Source organism: Corvus kubaryi, unplaced genomic scaffold (assembly GCF_017639235.1).
Source record: "Corvus kubaryi isolate FWS band 111438036 unplaced genomic scaffold, C.kubaryi_AGA036_p1.0 37397, whole genome shotgun sequence".
Taxonomy (NCBI): domain Eukaryota; kingdom Metazoa; phylum Chordata; class Aves; order Passeriformes; family Corvidae; genus Corvus; species Corvus kubaryi.
Window position 1 is genome coordinate 612,250 of NW_024581136.1, and position 16,009 is coordinate 628,258.

Here is a 16,009-nt window from a genome sequence, read left to right on the forward strand (position 1 = left end):
GCTATGTCCCCATTAGTGTCACGCATCTTTTTCATTTACTGACAAGATGTCAAGGACCTGCTAACATGTCATAGGACTCTGGAACATTATTAAAGTCGGGGTTTTTTGATAAAGCTCTTTTCAGTTCCTGATATCCATGCAGAGTTTATGTCAAAGCTTAAGGCAGCTTGGAGACAGCCAGTACCTTCCTACTCAAGTGTGTAGGACTGCACATCCAGCAGAATCCCTGGGAACAGGTGAGAACCACACGGGGATGCTGCTTTCAGAGGAATCTCACATGCTGCTCACCAGTGCAGGAATCCCCTCTCAGCACCAAGGGACCTGAGCAGGAAACACTGCTCTATGAAAATCTGCATTCCCAACCCCATGGGATCAGGAGGCCACAGGGAACAACACACACCAGTGTCTGTGGGTTGGAGAGAGAAAGGAGGGAGTTCTTCCATGTGCAGACACTGAAACTGTGGAGGCAATGACTGGAGTGTAGTAGGTCAGATTGCTGAGAAGCTGTCTGGCTTTCTTACAGGGCAGTGCCATATTCCACCCTGTCAGAGGGGAAAAACATATAAACATGTGATAGTGCCAACCACAGAACTGCTCTGCAACTACAAGAAAAGCCTCCAAATATGAGGCTTTGAATATGACTAAGCCTCATGACTCAGAGCCTCTGCTGATGCTCAGGGCTTTTCTTCTGCTTTGGAAAAGCAAAATCCAGGCAGTACCTGGCTGGTTCCATGCTCCAGTTCATCCCTTGGAGGGCTGGAATGAAATCTGCAAGGACAGGGGTTGGAGAGACCCTGGAAGGCAGGGATTAGGCAAAGAACTTTGAAGAAAAATCCCCCATCTAAGGTCCATGGAATGAACACAACTGCAGCAGGTATTGACCAGGTTGCCTGGAACATGTGGATGTTTCTCACACCGCAGACCCAATAAAAGGAAAGAAGTTCCCACAGATTTAATAAAAAAATAAAGAGCTCCCTGAAGACAGAAAAACTAACTTCCAGTGAACATGAGTAGCTGGTCACTTTCAAAAATAGTAATTTTTATAATGTGTGAATATAACATGAATATTTCAATTCCCAGGACTATTCTGCAAGTACTTTTTATGATGAGTGATAAAATGTTCCTGCTTGGATGCAATTGTACTAAACTACTGTAATGAAATTCTCTGTCTGAACTTGCAATGGAGCTGTATCCCACTTTTGGGAGGATACTTTACTACCAATAGTTTGAAATGCGGCCATGACCTCTGTAAATCAGAATATTAAAAAAAGACGGTGTCAGTGTTGTTTAACTGGAACCAATGTAATTTCTGTGCTTTGGCACAGGCCAAGCTCATTGCTGCAGATCACCCTGGGCAGTACCTTTGCAGTAGCCTTAGGGTTACTAACCTGGACAGGAAGGAGGAGGGCAGCAGAATCCAACCCTTTGTTGGCTCAAGCTTTTGTCTCATTAAGTCAAAAGCAAAATCCCCGGTGATAATAACCGGGTCAGAATCAGGCCAAACTCTCTCATCTCTTTTTTTTCTGGCCTTTATAATCTTTCTTGTGAATTTCAGAATATAACGCCTTTAAATCAAGAACTTTCTGGCTAAAAACATCAAGCTTGCTATATAATATTACTATTATTATTATTATTATTGTAATAAAAACTATATATTATACACAGGGGGCAAAATATTCCAGCTTGAATCGATATTTTCCCTTTTGTGTTCAAAACCTACAAAAATATCCCCTTAAATTAACGTTCTTCCAATTGCATATGTACAACAAATGTTTCCGTTTTGGAAGATGATCTCTTTTCAATACAGAAACAAATTTGTGGGTTTTTTAATAGGAAGAAAACTGTTTTCCCCCCATCAGCTCTACTGTTTTTCTATTGTGGAAGAGATTTATCCTGATAGAGTTTAGCCCAAGGCGCTGTGCTTGCCCCTCCATGTTCAGGTTACTGCAAATGTTCTTTGTGCTGGCTGTCGTCGTAGCAGCGTCCTGCGTGCGCTGCAGCTCCATACATATTTAAACAGGCTGTTGCTTTACAAGCACATGTTCAAAAGATTTTATCTAATCAAATTTTAAATAGGAAATTACTTGTCTGACTTCACATCAGAAAGCTATTCCTTTCCCTGCTGCTCCAGATTGGATTATTAGGACTTCACTACTAAATGGTCAGCAGCGTGTCTGAGTCACCAGTCTTAATTCTGGGCTATAAATATCAGATGATGATTTAACTAGGCAGTTGCAATACTGGAGGAGCAAATTCTCTTTAATGTCTTTAATTTTGAGATGAATGGCAAATAGTTTTGAAAGCTGAGAACTTCTAAGGTTCTCCATGCAAGTAACAGCTTGATCAGTTGATTTCAATGTCTCCCTCCACCTTCTAGTGATTCCAAGAGGTTTTCATGCCCACACTGACCCAATCCTGCTTATCTCTGAATTAACTGCTAACTGTGGGCAGCAATTCCATGGTAAATGGGCTAAAGCTGTGATGGTGAGAATGTTAAACGACTTTTACAACTAAATTGAATAAACTGTGAAGGAGTAGTTGTTACCCTCACATGCTACCTGCCTCATCACTGTTTAACATTCCTACTTCATCTGGACTCCACATGAGAGTTTATGATCTGCACAGTGACACAGATTGTACTGTCTGCATATTCAAAAGTAGGAGTTTGCTCCCCAGAATATACAGTTACTGCTTTCACCTCCTCCAAAATGCTAATGACGTTTCTCCTGAAAGGCACCAGACCAATGTGTCTCACCCTTTCTGGGAAATGTAGCTGCCCATGCAGGTTGCTGGTGCAAGGAAGGTTTGCTTGTGCAAATCACACCTGGCTCAAGAATGTGCATCATTTCAGAAAGCATTAAAGCAGGAAACAGACTTAAATCTCACTGAAATGAAGACTAATCTGCAAACTTGACAGAATTGTTTATTTAGAAGATGAACAAACTAATGTGACATAAGATACCTCAAGAGATTAAAAAACCCCAAACTAAGAACATTTTCTTAATTTCAAAATACTTTTTTGTCATATTCAAAGTTTGGTTGGTTCCTTGTGGCATTTTATTTAAGAAATAATTCAAATTTGGCTTGACAAACTATTAGGCATTCAGAGAAGAACAAGCACAATAGGGGGCTGAGAAACTGATTAAAGAAGACAGCCTAAAGAAGGTTAGACAATCTGTCTAAATCCTAAAAGACAAGAAGACAAGGAAAGAAAACATTTTCTGATTGTGATATTTAGGAGCCTGAACTAGGAATAGAATGTAATTCGGAAAAATAAAAGCTTCTGATACAAGTAAATATGAGGGGCAATTACTGGAGGCAAATAGAGGAAACCAGACTAACAAGGGTGTTAAAAGAAGTGCTGTAGGATCTTGTATCCAGCTGACTTTTCCATCATTGAGAACTATGCTGATGACCCTTAGTCATCCATAATTTAGAGACTTCACCCTGTTTGTAGAGAATCAGGGTCCACACTTCAGCATGTCATATAAATCCAAAAAGGTTTCTAACTTCCCTCTTTTGCAAGTTATATCTGGCTCCTGAGTTTGGGACTACTGGATGATATTACAGCCTAACACACCCTAAAAGGCCTCTGAAAGGTGTCAACTGTCCTGTCCATCCTGGAAATTTCAGGGAAATGTTACTTGACTGCTTTCAGGATCAGAGGACAGAAATAAACACTCTTAAAAACCAGCAGAGAGGAGACACTGTGGGATAAACCAGATGCAAAATCACCCACTGAGGAATAGTGTGCTTAATCTTCAAACACTTTTCAGGGAAGGTATTTAAGTACATGCAAGATCATCAGCTGGTTTAAGTTCTTTTAAAGTACCTTGATCTCAAGGGAGCCAGATCCAGCCCTGTAAATTCTTGATCCTGTTGATATGTCACATACTTTAGCCTGAAGTTCTGTTCTTTTTGTAGTAAATCAAGTATAGAGTACAGAGCAGTTGTGCTGCGCTCTCTATTACTGCAAAACTAAACTGTGCTTTCTTTCAGGGTATTGTTTGGTCCTAAATTTCTCAGCTGAGACATTCTGATGGCGTATCTGCTGGCCTCAGGCACAACAGAACTCTTTTAAGGAGTATTGTTTTACCATAAAATGGACTGTCAAGGAATAGAAAACCTCAAAATGTGCACCTGGTGTACTCAAGGCAGCTTCTTCCCAAAAGCAAACACAAAACACCCCCAAGAAACATTGGTTCAAGAAAGGGAGGGAGGGAAAAAACAAACCAGAGCAGCTCTTTCCTGTTCTAAAAGAACAGCAACTGCTTAGGCTTTCCTTATGAATCATAAAACAAGGGAAGACATCAAGCACGGAGAAACAGAAAGTGTATTTTCATTTGTCAGTAACTTTCAGTTCTATTTCCAGTGCCAAACAGCTGCACTACCTGCCTTACACTTGCTGTGTGCAATGACAGATGACAGAGGGCTTCTTAAAGCCTTTAAGGTTGCAGTAATTCATAACCTCACCTTAATTAACCTGGAAGAATTTACCATTGGAAGAAACAAGGCCCAGGGTTTGATTTTAGTATCTTCTTTCCTTGGAGAAATGTGTGGGTGTTTTTCCCCTGGATATCCCCATGTGCAAACACATTGCCTCTCACAGCAAGAGCTGTGGATAGGACTGAACTCCTGAAACAGTGGAGCGCAGCAAATGCTCCAAACCAGTGTGGGGTGGAAATGGCACAGCCATTCCCTGTGTTCAGTTCCTCACTCTCTGCTCTCTCCAGTGAGCAGCGAGGCCTCCACAGAGGAGCAGAGGTGGCAGAGGTGACAAGGGTGCAGCACAAGGAGCAGGAACCAACGTCCCTGTCACTTGGCTCTGGCCAGGTATTCTTCCCTTGTGTGGCACAAAGAGCAACTCGCAGGTGACCATTTACCTGGGGCTTACAGGATTGTTTGGACAATTTATAATCTAATGGCATCACTATTTTAAAGGGCGCTTCCCTTAAGTTATATGAGTTATCTGTTCTGGAGCAATTTGAAGGACCTTTCATTGTTAACTCCTCTTAATTAATTTTGGCTTTATGGTATTTTGGGGGCAAATTGCCTTAGCCTTCACATTTATCCTATCACTATGTGGCATGACCGCGAGAGCTCTTAGATGAATTTCTCTTCAGAAGGACCTAAACGACACAGCTCATGAAAGCTCCATGTGAAGGTTTTACTCTCCCTTTAGCTTTGGCCTCTGAACTCCAGGTGCCAGCCTGCTCCTTGCAAATGACATTCTCAGAAAAAAACCACCACGACTGTAGGGTCCAAGTATGCACCTGCAGACTGCTCTTATAGCCTGAATCAAGATGTTCTGTTTCATGTGTTTAGCAATACAATTTTTCTTGGAAACCTGTCTTTCATATTTTAGCCATCAATCACTAAGTTGCTTATTTTTGTTCATGCTCTTGGTGGTTTGACTATTGTCCTGTTTGGGACCATTCAGCTTTCTGATACTTCTGTTTAAAAGAAGTCCATTTTATTAATACCTGTGAGAAATGCTACTGAGTGGGAACTCACTGGAAAATGAGATCAATGAGTTTTCAGTTTAGGACTGTTTTTAAAACTCATCTCAGAAACATATGTACACATGGAGTTGCTCCTGTGGAAAGTAACTAGATAAAATACTGCTGACAACGGCAGTGAAAATTGTTCTGCTGTAATAAGTGTGTTCAAGGGACAGAGATTACTGGTAATATTTTTAATAGGAAGTTGGTAAAAGCGCATTACCCTTCAGTGATCTCCAATGCAGTCTCTGATGACTGCTTATACAGAACTACTGCAAACACTTAAGCCCCAAATGTCTTTATCTTGATCTCTCCAATGTTTAATTTCTTCCTACAGAACATGCATTGGAAGGCTTAGGGTACCCTAAGCAACTAAAATGCTTTACCTTTTAAATTTGTCTAAATGGTGCTAAGATGATCAGAAATGTGCTGTAATTTAAGTTTCTCTGGTGAAATGGTAAAATTGCATTTCCCCAATTACCATTTTACCTCTTTGAAGGCACCAGAGATAGTTCCAAAGCTGTTCAGAGAGTCACAGAGCTGGCACACGGTCTGTTATTCCTCTGGCTACTGCTCTGATTAGCATTAGGAGAAATTCCTGCAGGGAACATGTTTATCTGGTTGTGCAGAAAGTAATTTCTACAACCTGGCAAAAACTCCTATCTTGAATGGATCTAAGCAGGGGCTCTGATGGTACTGGGAACTCTCACCTCACGTCTAGGAGTCAGAATCTGAAGGAACTGAAATCCCATTCCTTTACACCTTGAACTGTCATGCAAATGCTGAGGCTGAGGAAGGATGAGGAATGATACTAATATTCTTCTCCTGTTCATTCCAGTTAAAATTATACTGTGTAATGCAGAACACTAAACAAAAAAAACAACACCTTATTCCTGTATTGGCAGACTATAACATAGATTTATCCAGGGAAAGAGATGAGGAAACCTCCTTCTGTCTTTTTTTTTTCTCTGCCCTTGCAACACTCTCTTCCCTTCTCTGAAGCCCCTCTGAGCTGCCCTCTGATCCCAGCTGCACAGAGCAGAGCCTGCAGGAAATGCCACTGTCACCCAGAGAATCTCTCAGCAAAGTGTACCTAGGAGGGAAGAGTGGGGCACCACTATGAGATCAAAGTAACTCATCTCAGGACCAGATCTTACCAAGTTCAAATTAATAATCAAAAATCTGTACTTTTCATCTTGATTGTTTAGGTTTCTCTGGTTTTCTCTGCTCCTATGTCTCTTCCCAAACTGTATCCTAAACAGAAGCCAAAGCCAGAAATTCACCAGCTATGGAACTACCAGTCACTCTCCCCCACATGTGCTGAAGGCCCTGGCAGGGTTTGCTTATGCTCCTCCTGACAGAGGCTCATGTCTCTCTACCACCCCAAATGGCAAGCATAAGGTTGAGTTTTCTTGAAAAATCAAACTTCTATTTAACCTGCTACTGTGCTGTTTTGTGGACAGAATGAGGCATTTACACTGAGGGCAATCTTGGAATTTATAGGTTCTCTAAAAACAGAGTTGGAGATGAAATATCTTGAGCAACAAAGGATGTAGAAAAATGGCTATTCAAGGCAGCAGGATGGGGAGGAGGTGTGATGGAGAGGTTTCTCTAGGCAGGAAGATAGAAGACACTGAAAATGCAGCATTTCTGTGAGCCAGGATCATCTGTGAGGACGTGTGGCGATGAGAAGCTGATGAGCATGGCTGACTGCCAGCAGATATTATGATCTCAGAATATTGATGTTTTGTACTAATAATTACAAAATCAGCAGCTGTACAACAGCATATTTGGATAAATACAAGTGTAAGTGCATCCTGTGACACGGTGAATGGAAATGAAGTATGACTAAAATGATAGGTCATACAGTAATACTGATGCCAAAAAACGACAGACAAGCTGGGAGAATGATAACACAGTAAAGCATTAAAGGATATTGATATTCAAAAGGAAAAAACTGATAATGAAAACATTCATAAGCAGTCAGAGAAACACATTAAATTTCCATTGCTGTTGAAAGCAGATACAGATCAGACAGAAGACAATAAGAAAAAAGAAAATTTACTTGTCTGTAAAGGCATATTGGGACAAAAATGCATCCTTCTCATAAGCCCTAAATAAGAAATCTACAACCAGGATAATCTCTTCAGATACTCTGAAAGATAAGCAGAAAGATGGGGATTGTCCACACAGCCAAGAAGAAAGCCAAAGGTTGGAATCATGTCATCTGAGTGTTCTAAGTAGATTTGTTACAAATTCCTACCCAGGCAATGAACTGTGACAACAGGCAAGATATTCAACAGGGATGTCTGAAATCTGAAAGTTCTTGTTAAAGGGAGGGAGCTTCATGAAGGAATTAGGAAGAAGTACAGAAGAAAACTGTTACTGGGATTAGGTAAGCATTTGGCAAACATCACAGTAATAAAAAACCATTTAACCCACAGTCATGGTCAAAGTCTGCCTGGGATGTCCCAGGATGTTTGCTTACTGAATGCCTGCACTGACAGACACGATTTAAAGTATCGTATAAAATCTGCTGTGCCTGATGGTCAGCAGTGGTCAGTCACTTCTTATTATTCCATGGAAACCCACTGCTTTTGCAATGGGGACAAAGCAGAAGACCATCTCTGTGTAGAGCAAGGCAGTGAGCCAGGAGAAGGCAAAGCTCTGCATTTCCATTTCCCAATGATCTCAAGTTTCAAGGAATGTCAAAAGGAGTGGGGTTAACACCTGTCCCACCTGAGGGCTGAGCTTTTTGAGCAATATATAGATTCTAACCTCAGAGAGGTGAATCTGGTGCAAAGACTGCAGTTCAAGTACACCAGACATTTGGGGTTGTCTATTCTGTTCAGTGGAGGACGGCCCAAGGATGGACTGAACTGTATTTTCCTTAACCTGTGCTGTTTGCTTGCCCTTCCAGCCAGAGGACCACTGTAGTCCAGCATGAGCTACACTCCCTGGGACTTTGCATGATGTTGTATCAGGCTCCTCTAGACAGAAGCTTGGATTAATTTCTGTCTTGCACTGGCTGTGTGAGACATCCAGCCTCATATACAGTGATACAGGAATAGCTGGGTCCCCCGTGCATGCAGGTGTGCTCATGGACTCATGCCCAGAGTGGTATCAGCACCACCTTCTTCACCACAATGCTTCACAACTTCCACACAGCCCAGAGCTCCACACAGCTGGCTTTGGGCTTGCACTAAAAGTAGGCCCCTATCTGTGGCCTAAACAATTCCTCCACCTTTGTTTAGCAGCGAATCACCTGATGATTTCCCTGAACTGAAACCTAATGTTGGTTGTCATTGCTTGGGTGGGGCCTCATCACAACACAGAGCTGGAAATCAGAACTCCTTGCATAAACTTCCTTCCCACTTTTCACCAAACAGGCCAAAACATTTTGCCCCCTGAACAGCAGAGGCAGGGCACAATGTGAATCTGTTGCTGCTCTATTTTCATGAGCAGCATGACACTCATCCCTCTCCCTCAATCCTGCAGGGCACTGAGCAGTCCCTGCTCTTCTCCAGCACCACCACCTTCATGTAAGGGCTGAAGAACACAGACTAACACCAGTGGACTCACGCTGTGATCAGGTCCATGTTAAGACTGTGATTCTGAGAGCAGGCTGGGCTCAGCAAGGCTCAGCCTGAGATGCTGCTTTGCCCTTCTGCCTAGAAACCTGCAGGACTGCAGCAGGGCAAACCACAGAGCGACTTCCCCATCCACGCTCAAGATTTATATGGCTTGCTTTCCTCTTCTTGAATCTCTCCTGACAAAACTTTGTTCAAAGATGATTCACAGATGTTGTCATTAAAAAGTTGGTACTTGCCAACAAATAACACATGGGCCTGCTTGAGAAACTGCTGTTCCCACAGCTTTCCCCAAGAAGAGGTACTCGTGGTAATTGGTAAAGCCTGTGAGAATACAACATTATAAAGCCTCTTCTACCATCCATAATTTTTGAAGACAATGCTGGTTTCCTGAGAATTTATCTTGTTCATATAAAATCATTTGGATAAACACACGTGATAGAGAATAGATAATTAAGCCCATTATCATTAAAGAAGTGTTGATCTTTTCAGGTAATAGCTCATGTGTCAAACAAAGACTTATTTGAAACAAAGATAAACAAAACCCCAGCTAATAGATAGCCATGTATCTTAATTATAGACATTAAATAAAACTATTGACTGATATGCAGGCATGAGTCTCAAAGGCTAGAAGGTGGCAAACAAAAGGACAGGATTGTATTGTCCATTGCAGGATGAGGTGAACTACAGAGATTGAAATCCCCAAGCAAAAGGGAATTAAAATAAACAAACAGAGGGAAAAGGGTTTATACAATGACCTGGCTGGAATATACACACATAGATTCACATTTGTGCTCACCCACTCAGGACATGCTGAAATCTAAAACCCAGGAGCCCAGCCCTCTGACAGCATCTGGGAAAAGCAACATGGGGAGAAAGCAATGGACCCTGTCTGGGGAGATCTTTACTAATAGCTATGAACAGAAATGTTTCATGACGCTAACCCATATATTGATGAAATTCCTGGCCATTTATCGGTAAGGAAAAGGGGTTTTTTTTCTGGGAGGTGGAAAGAAATGAGCATTTGGTAGGTTTTCAAAAACTAAAAGCAATCTCAGTCCTTTGCAATGCTCTCAACACACATAGAGCAGTAAATATAATTTTCATCTATGTTTTGAATAAATGACAGATGTAGTACATATTTACTACATTTTCAATTCTGCATTTTAGAGGTTGACATTGAAATACTTTCCTCTCTTTTTCATAGGCTTGTTGTTAGAAACATGACTGCTCTGCCAAAAAGTCTGTGTTTGGAAAGGCTTTTATTCCTTCTTTATTCCTTTTGTTCTGCTGTATGACTCTGTGCTCCAGCATGCCCTGAAGAGCTTAGTGGCATTTTACAGCTCTCATTTGTGTCTCACCCACACCTGTAAGGACGTTCCCACTGACTTCACCACGCTTCAAATCAGGGCTCGATTTGGAATCTAGCTTTAGTGCCAATTCACGACTCAATTTCCAGGCAAGCAGGGAACAGGCAATGTTGTCATGTTCTACTTCCACAAAACAATGGTTAGATGTACTGGACAGGTTTTAAGCTTAGGAAATACAAGTTCACAGGCTGTACAACTGCCAACATCATCTCACAGACATGCAGAAAGAGGAAATTCAACTCATCTGATGTTTGTTTTTCTTTAACATTCTATTAAAGCAAAGCAGCTCCATAATGAGATTACTGCATTTTATCTCTTAATTGTATCCAGATATGGAAAAGAGATTTACAGCTAGTGGCTTGTATACAGTACAATATTTTAAAGCTAATTATGATAGAGCATTACTATTGTCACACAATGAAATACTTATTCTACTGTTATAAATCAATATCATTTTCTAAAATTTATTGTAATTACATTTTTAATTGGATATACACCCTGCTAAATTCTGAAACAGCCAGTTATATAAATACAATTCTTTTAAATCCAGGATGATATCAGCATAAAATATTTTAATTAAATAGATTGCAAAAAAGGAGAAAAAATGACATTAAGTAGCTTTCCATTACTAAAGCCAGCTGAAAGTCAAGTCTTGAAAGTATTCAAGGTTTTATTTTTGAACTCTGCCATTGTCCATGGAAGCATGGATACACATCCTCCCCAGATGCTATATTAATAGTTTGATTGTTCATTGAAGACTACCTAGCACCTGGCTTTTGTTTCCATTACTCCACGCAGAGAGGAAATCATATTACAGTATTTATCTTCCTAAATCCCCAGGGTTGAAAACATCTAAAAGTCTTGTCTTTGCTTATGGATCAAATACAGTAAACAATAAAAAGCTAAGCAATGAGTTTTAAAATAACATTGTATCAAAATTCCTCTGTTCAAAAATATTGGTGTAGATGGTGAAAACCTCTGTTTGATCTGACAGTTTTAATTACTTAACTTTTAAAAACAGTGTCCCTATGTGATGATACCTTGATCATACAGGCCATCAATGCAAACTATAATTCAAGTATTTATAAGCTGATACTGCAAATTAGCTTTAACACGCTGCACACATTTCAAAGTACATCTTTAAGCTTGATTTTCCCGAACAAATATTCACAATAGGGACAAATGAAGTCTTGACCACAGGCTTATCACAGCATGTTTGCAAACCTTACCTGAGTATGGGATACCTCTTCCCCCTCTCCACTCAGTGGCAAAGAGACAAGTAAAAGGCATTTGTTTATCTCAGCCGAACCAAGCAGCAGTTTAAAACCTACCTGAGCTCCAGCCATCTCAATGAACATTGTTTTCAACACTCTTATACCTGTATTTCATGTATTTATGATCCAATCCACATTACATTTACATACACTAAGGTAAATTAAACCAGTTACATTTTGGTGAGTTAAAATGAATCACAACTTAGAGATGAAGTAAAACAGTAATATCAAGTATTTAGAAACACTTTACTTCTTAACAAGTTACTGAAAGGATTTAACTACATATTATATTGCCAGTATGTTGGTGGAAGTTGTCAGATTCTGAAGTTGATTCTACACTTGATGGCATATTATCCAAGTAATTTCATGAATAAACATTGCAGAATGCAATATCTGAAAACTATCAAGAAATTTCATTTAACCAGCAGTTCACCACTAGGGGAAAACCCCACAGTACATCCTATGTTTTTTTCAAGAATATATGCTTTCAGCCAACTCTGGATCATCCTTCAGTATCATTATGCAATAAATAAATGTTTATGTTAACACTTAGCATACTCTATAAGGTCATCGATTTTCTATTTATCTGAAGAGCCCACATTATCTAGGAAGGCTTTTCAGTATTCTTGTGATCCAGATTTCATTGCAGACATTATTCACTCCAAATTTAAGTCTTTTATCTGTCTGCCAAGTGTTAAATAATATTGGGTTACTGCCTGTATTATATTTTTACTGCAGCTCTTCACAGATTAAGATTCAAATCCTTTGAATTTAGTAGGATTTTAACAGCAATTCAAGCAGCGTAAGTCTTAGCTCTGTTCACCTAATTGTGACACGTGCATTTTTAAGCTAAGTGCCCACAGAAGCTGTATTTACCTGCTGTGTGTATCCTGTCACCGGATCCTTGGCAGCCATCCTCATCATCACAATCTCCGCTTGACTCCATCTCCTTACTTCTTCCACCCCCACTGCCAGCGTCTCGGGGACCCCATCTCTCCAGCTTCAATTTTGCCTTCTCAGCATCCAGCTGAAACGGAAGAAGTGGCAAACCAACAATGGTCAGACTATTTACACAGTTCCTACCCCTGGCAACCTGGTTTGTAAAGCAACAAACACTTTCTCATGTACTTTCAAGAGCAGCTCCTCAAGCTGGAGGCTGTTTCCGGCAATGGCATTCAAATATTTTGGAATAACAGATTATGCAACCAAATGTTCTCCACCGTAGATGACCAGGGGCACTTAGCAACTTTTAATTGAAAACATCACATCTACCAGTGCTGTTCCTACACCTTTTCCTTTGCCAACCACAGTTTGGGGAACACTTGCTAATGATGGTACAATCTGCCAGCTGTCCAAGTACTTGTTTTGAGTGATTACAGTTGAAGACCATGATAAACTTCACAGCTGAGGGCATTTGCTACTTTTCATGATGGGCTTGGTCACTTGAAGACCTTGTCCCTGGATATGACCTTTAAGATGGTGCCATTTAAGATGCCTGTACCAACTGCATGTTGTTCATTAGATTTCACTTAAAATATATTTTTAGGACTGAGTATAGAATAAGAAAACCTTTTCTAAAATAAATCTAAATATGTCATACTAGGTCATGCTTGCTCCAACAACATATTTACCCCCCAAACTCAGATGTTTGATCTTCAGGTAACTCTTTCTCCTGCTGTCACCACAAACAGCTGCCTACTATTAGCACTGTGGAAATAAATGATTTTTCAGCTCACTGGTAGTTCCAAAAGATGAAAAATCCTATTTCCTTGGGAGTGAATCTAAATCCAGCCTGTGCAGGGCACACCAAGAGCAGAACTATCTGGTTAAAAAAAAAAAACCCAAATGGCTCAGACTAATAAACCGTGTTATAAGGCAAATATTCGTCAAGCAAGGATGGTCCAGGAGAAGCCTGAACCTTTCCCCCACACCTGAGGAGCACTGACCAAATGGAAAGACTCTGTACTGCCCTCAGAGACTCTGCACTGCTGTCAGATTGTGGATCTATCCAGTACCCTCAATCACAAGTATCTTCCTCCTAAAGAATTCCAGATCCATTTCAGGCTTTGTGATCTGCTTCATCCCAGAGGACTGATTATTCTTGGTACTGAGCAAAACGTATTTTGAAATGTAACACTTTGGAGATTCAAACACTAAAAGGAGGTGTTCTGGGAGCTGTGGGTGAACTGCAGCACAAGGCTAATACAGCTGTATTAACTGGACTGAAAGGATGGTGATGGATGCAGCAATTTCTCTGTACTGGGAAGCTTTGTGTCACAGTCTCTTTCTTCTTCAGATGCTGGGAGCTGCCATCCTCCACTCCAGGGCTGACAAATGCTTGGAGCAGTGCGGCAGAGATCCAGTTCTGTGGAACAACAGATGCCAACTTCTACATGGCAGAACTCAGGAAACTTTGCAGCCTTTCACTGAAGAGATCAGTTTGCTCCTTCTGAAGACACAAGTAACTCCACAGTGCAGTGGGAAGATCAGTAAGTGGGAGGAGAGGGTATGGACTCCAGTGGGGAAGCGCACTGTACACTCTCTAATTGTTACTGCATGTCTGTTTTTTATAAACCAGTTGCTTAATGTTGAGCCTTGTTATTCACAGCCATGAAGACTGATGTCATGGCAATACAAAACAACATTTTCTTAAACAATTGGAAAATTTTGCCTACGAGGGTGAAAGATAACTCAGCTCTTTCACAAATTTATTGGGTCCTGACCGTATTAGAAAAGACTCATTCATTCTTAGTTATAATTCTTCAGAATGAAAAGAAATGGCTGAGTGGCACACAGAACAGACACAAAATTTAATAAAAGCTTTTAATGACTGTTTCCCAGTCAGAGCAGAAATGTTTACTGCCTGTTAAGGCACTCCTTTTCTAAAATTTGATTTCATTCATTGCCCATGGTCCAAATTCTGACCTCTGCTCAAAACAAGTAATACTTGAACCAAATAGGCCCCACCTCCAAACAAGAAGCTGAACTTTCCAGCATGGTGCACTGCAGCATTTCTGGGTTCTAGTGCCTTCACTGCAGCAAGAGAGGAGCTGTAGCCCAGATCTGCATCTCCTCCGCATCTCTGAAGGCACATCCAGCCCTTTCTTGGCTTGTCAGCAGAGAGGGCCACCAAATTACCCAGAGCCCTGATATCCAGGTTCACCATGACCACTTCACATCAACTCAGGTGCAATCTACCAACCCTTTTCACCTTGGATACCCTTTCCCAGCCTCTTTACAACAGAGCTTTCATGTCCTGTGGCTACCACTCACCTAGAACGATGGACCAGAGCCTGACTTTGTGCATCAGTAATGGTTTATCTACAAATAAATCATTCCAGGAGATGAAATAGTGTAGCCACATCAGTGAGGAGCTTCAGACACACCATGCAACTCTGTTGAGTAGGCAATGTCATCATTTCATAGTGACTTGTGACCCAGCACCCTTCTCATTTTCAGATTCTGAAGGCACAGCTGTCCTTTGGCTACTGCCACAGGACTTCAGTGAGATCCGTGTTTCAGTGCAATAGCAAAGCTCATGCCAGCATGTGCCAATCTCCTTTTTTTCACAGAATAATAGAAACCTGTCCTAAAGGCCTGAAACTGCACCAAAATAGCACAGACTGCATCAGGTTGGACTGGGATGGTGCAGGCTTTAGAAGATCATAATGCAAGACATTAACCATCACTTTTTACTCTCTGGGTCCAGGGGGTGGGTATGGGCAGGGGATGCCTGCTGTACTTTGTGGCTGTGGGACTGGGAGGTCCCCAGCAGAGAACCTGGTGGTCACCTGAAGGTTCAGGTCATCTTCTGAGACACAGTGGCAGACACAGATCTGTTAAAAGACCCCCCAACAATTCTCCAGGCCACTGCCACCAAGCACAAATCTCCCTGCTTCCCCAGATGGCTGTAGGGAGAACCACAGTCTCTTGCTCATATTTAACACTGAGGAGCAGAGATTGGAGTCAGTTGTGGCATTTCTATCATTGCTTAAGAGCCACTCTTAAACCCGCCATATTCTGGTGACTCTTTCCCTGCCAGCTGACAAATGATGCCACCCAGCCACCTCTGGCAGCTCTGCACAACAGCTCCTGCCTGGAAGTGTCCTGTTCTGGGGCTGAGAATTGATGCCTTGGTTAAATAATTGCAATGAATTGCAGGCTGGGCCCTGGAGCTTGTGCCTTTACCTTCACAAAGCACAAGATACCTGCTGCCTAAGATTCCAGGGAATACTAGAATCTTAACAGCTTAAAAATTAAGTCTTCAAGTTTTT

General features: G+C 41.3%; 1 protein-coding gene across 4 annotated transcripts in view; it reads right to left on the bottom strand.

Moving 5' to 3' along the window:
* Nucleotides 1–16,009, bottom strand: part of LOC121670935 (glypican-5-like) — a 338,374-nt gene that overhangs the window by 82,183 nt on the left and 240,182 nt on the right. For all 4 annotated transcript variants that reach the window (XM_042041913.1, XM_042041910.1, XM_042041912.1 and 1 more), the window contains one exon: nt 12,612–12,762. In XM_042041913.1, coding sequence (XP_041897847.1) covers nt 12,612–12,762 — 151 coding nt within the window. The remainder of the gene's footprint in view (nt 1–12,611; nt 12,763–16,009) is intronic.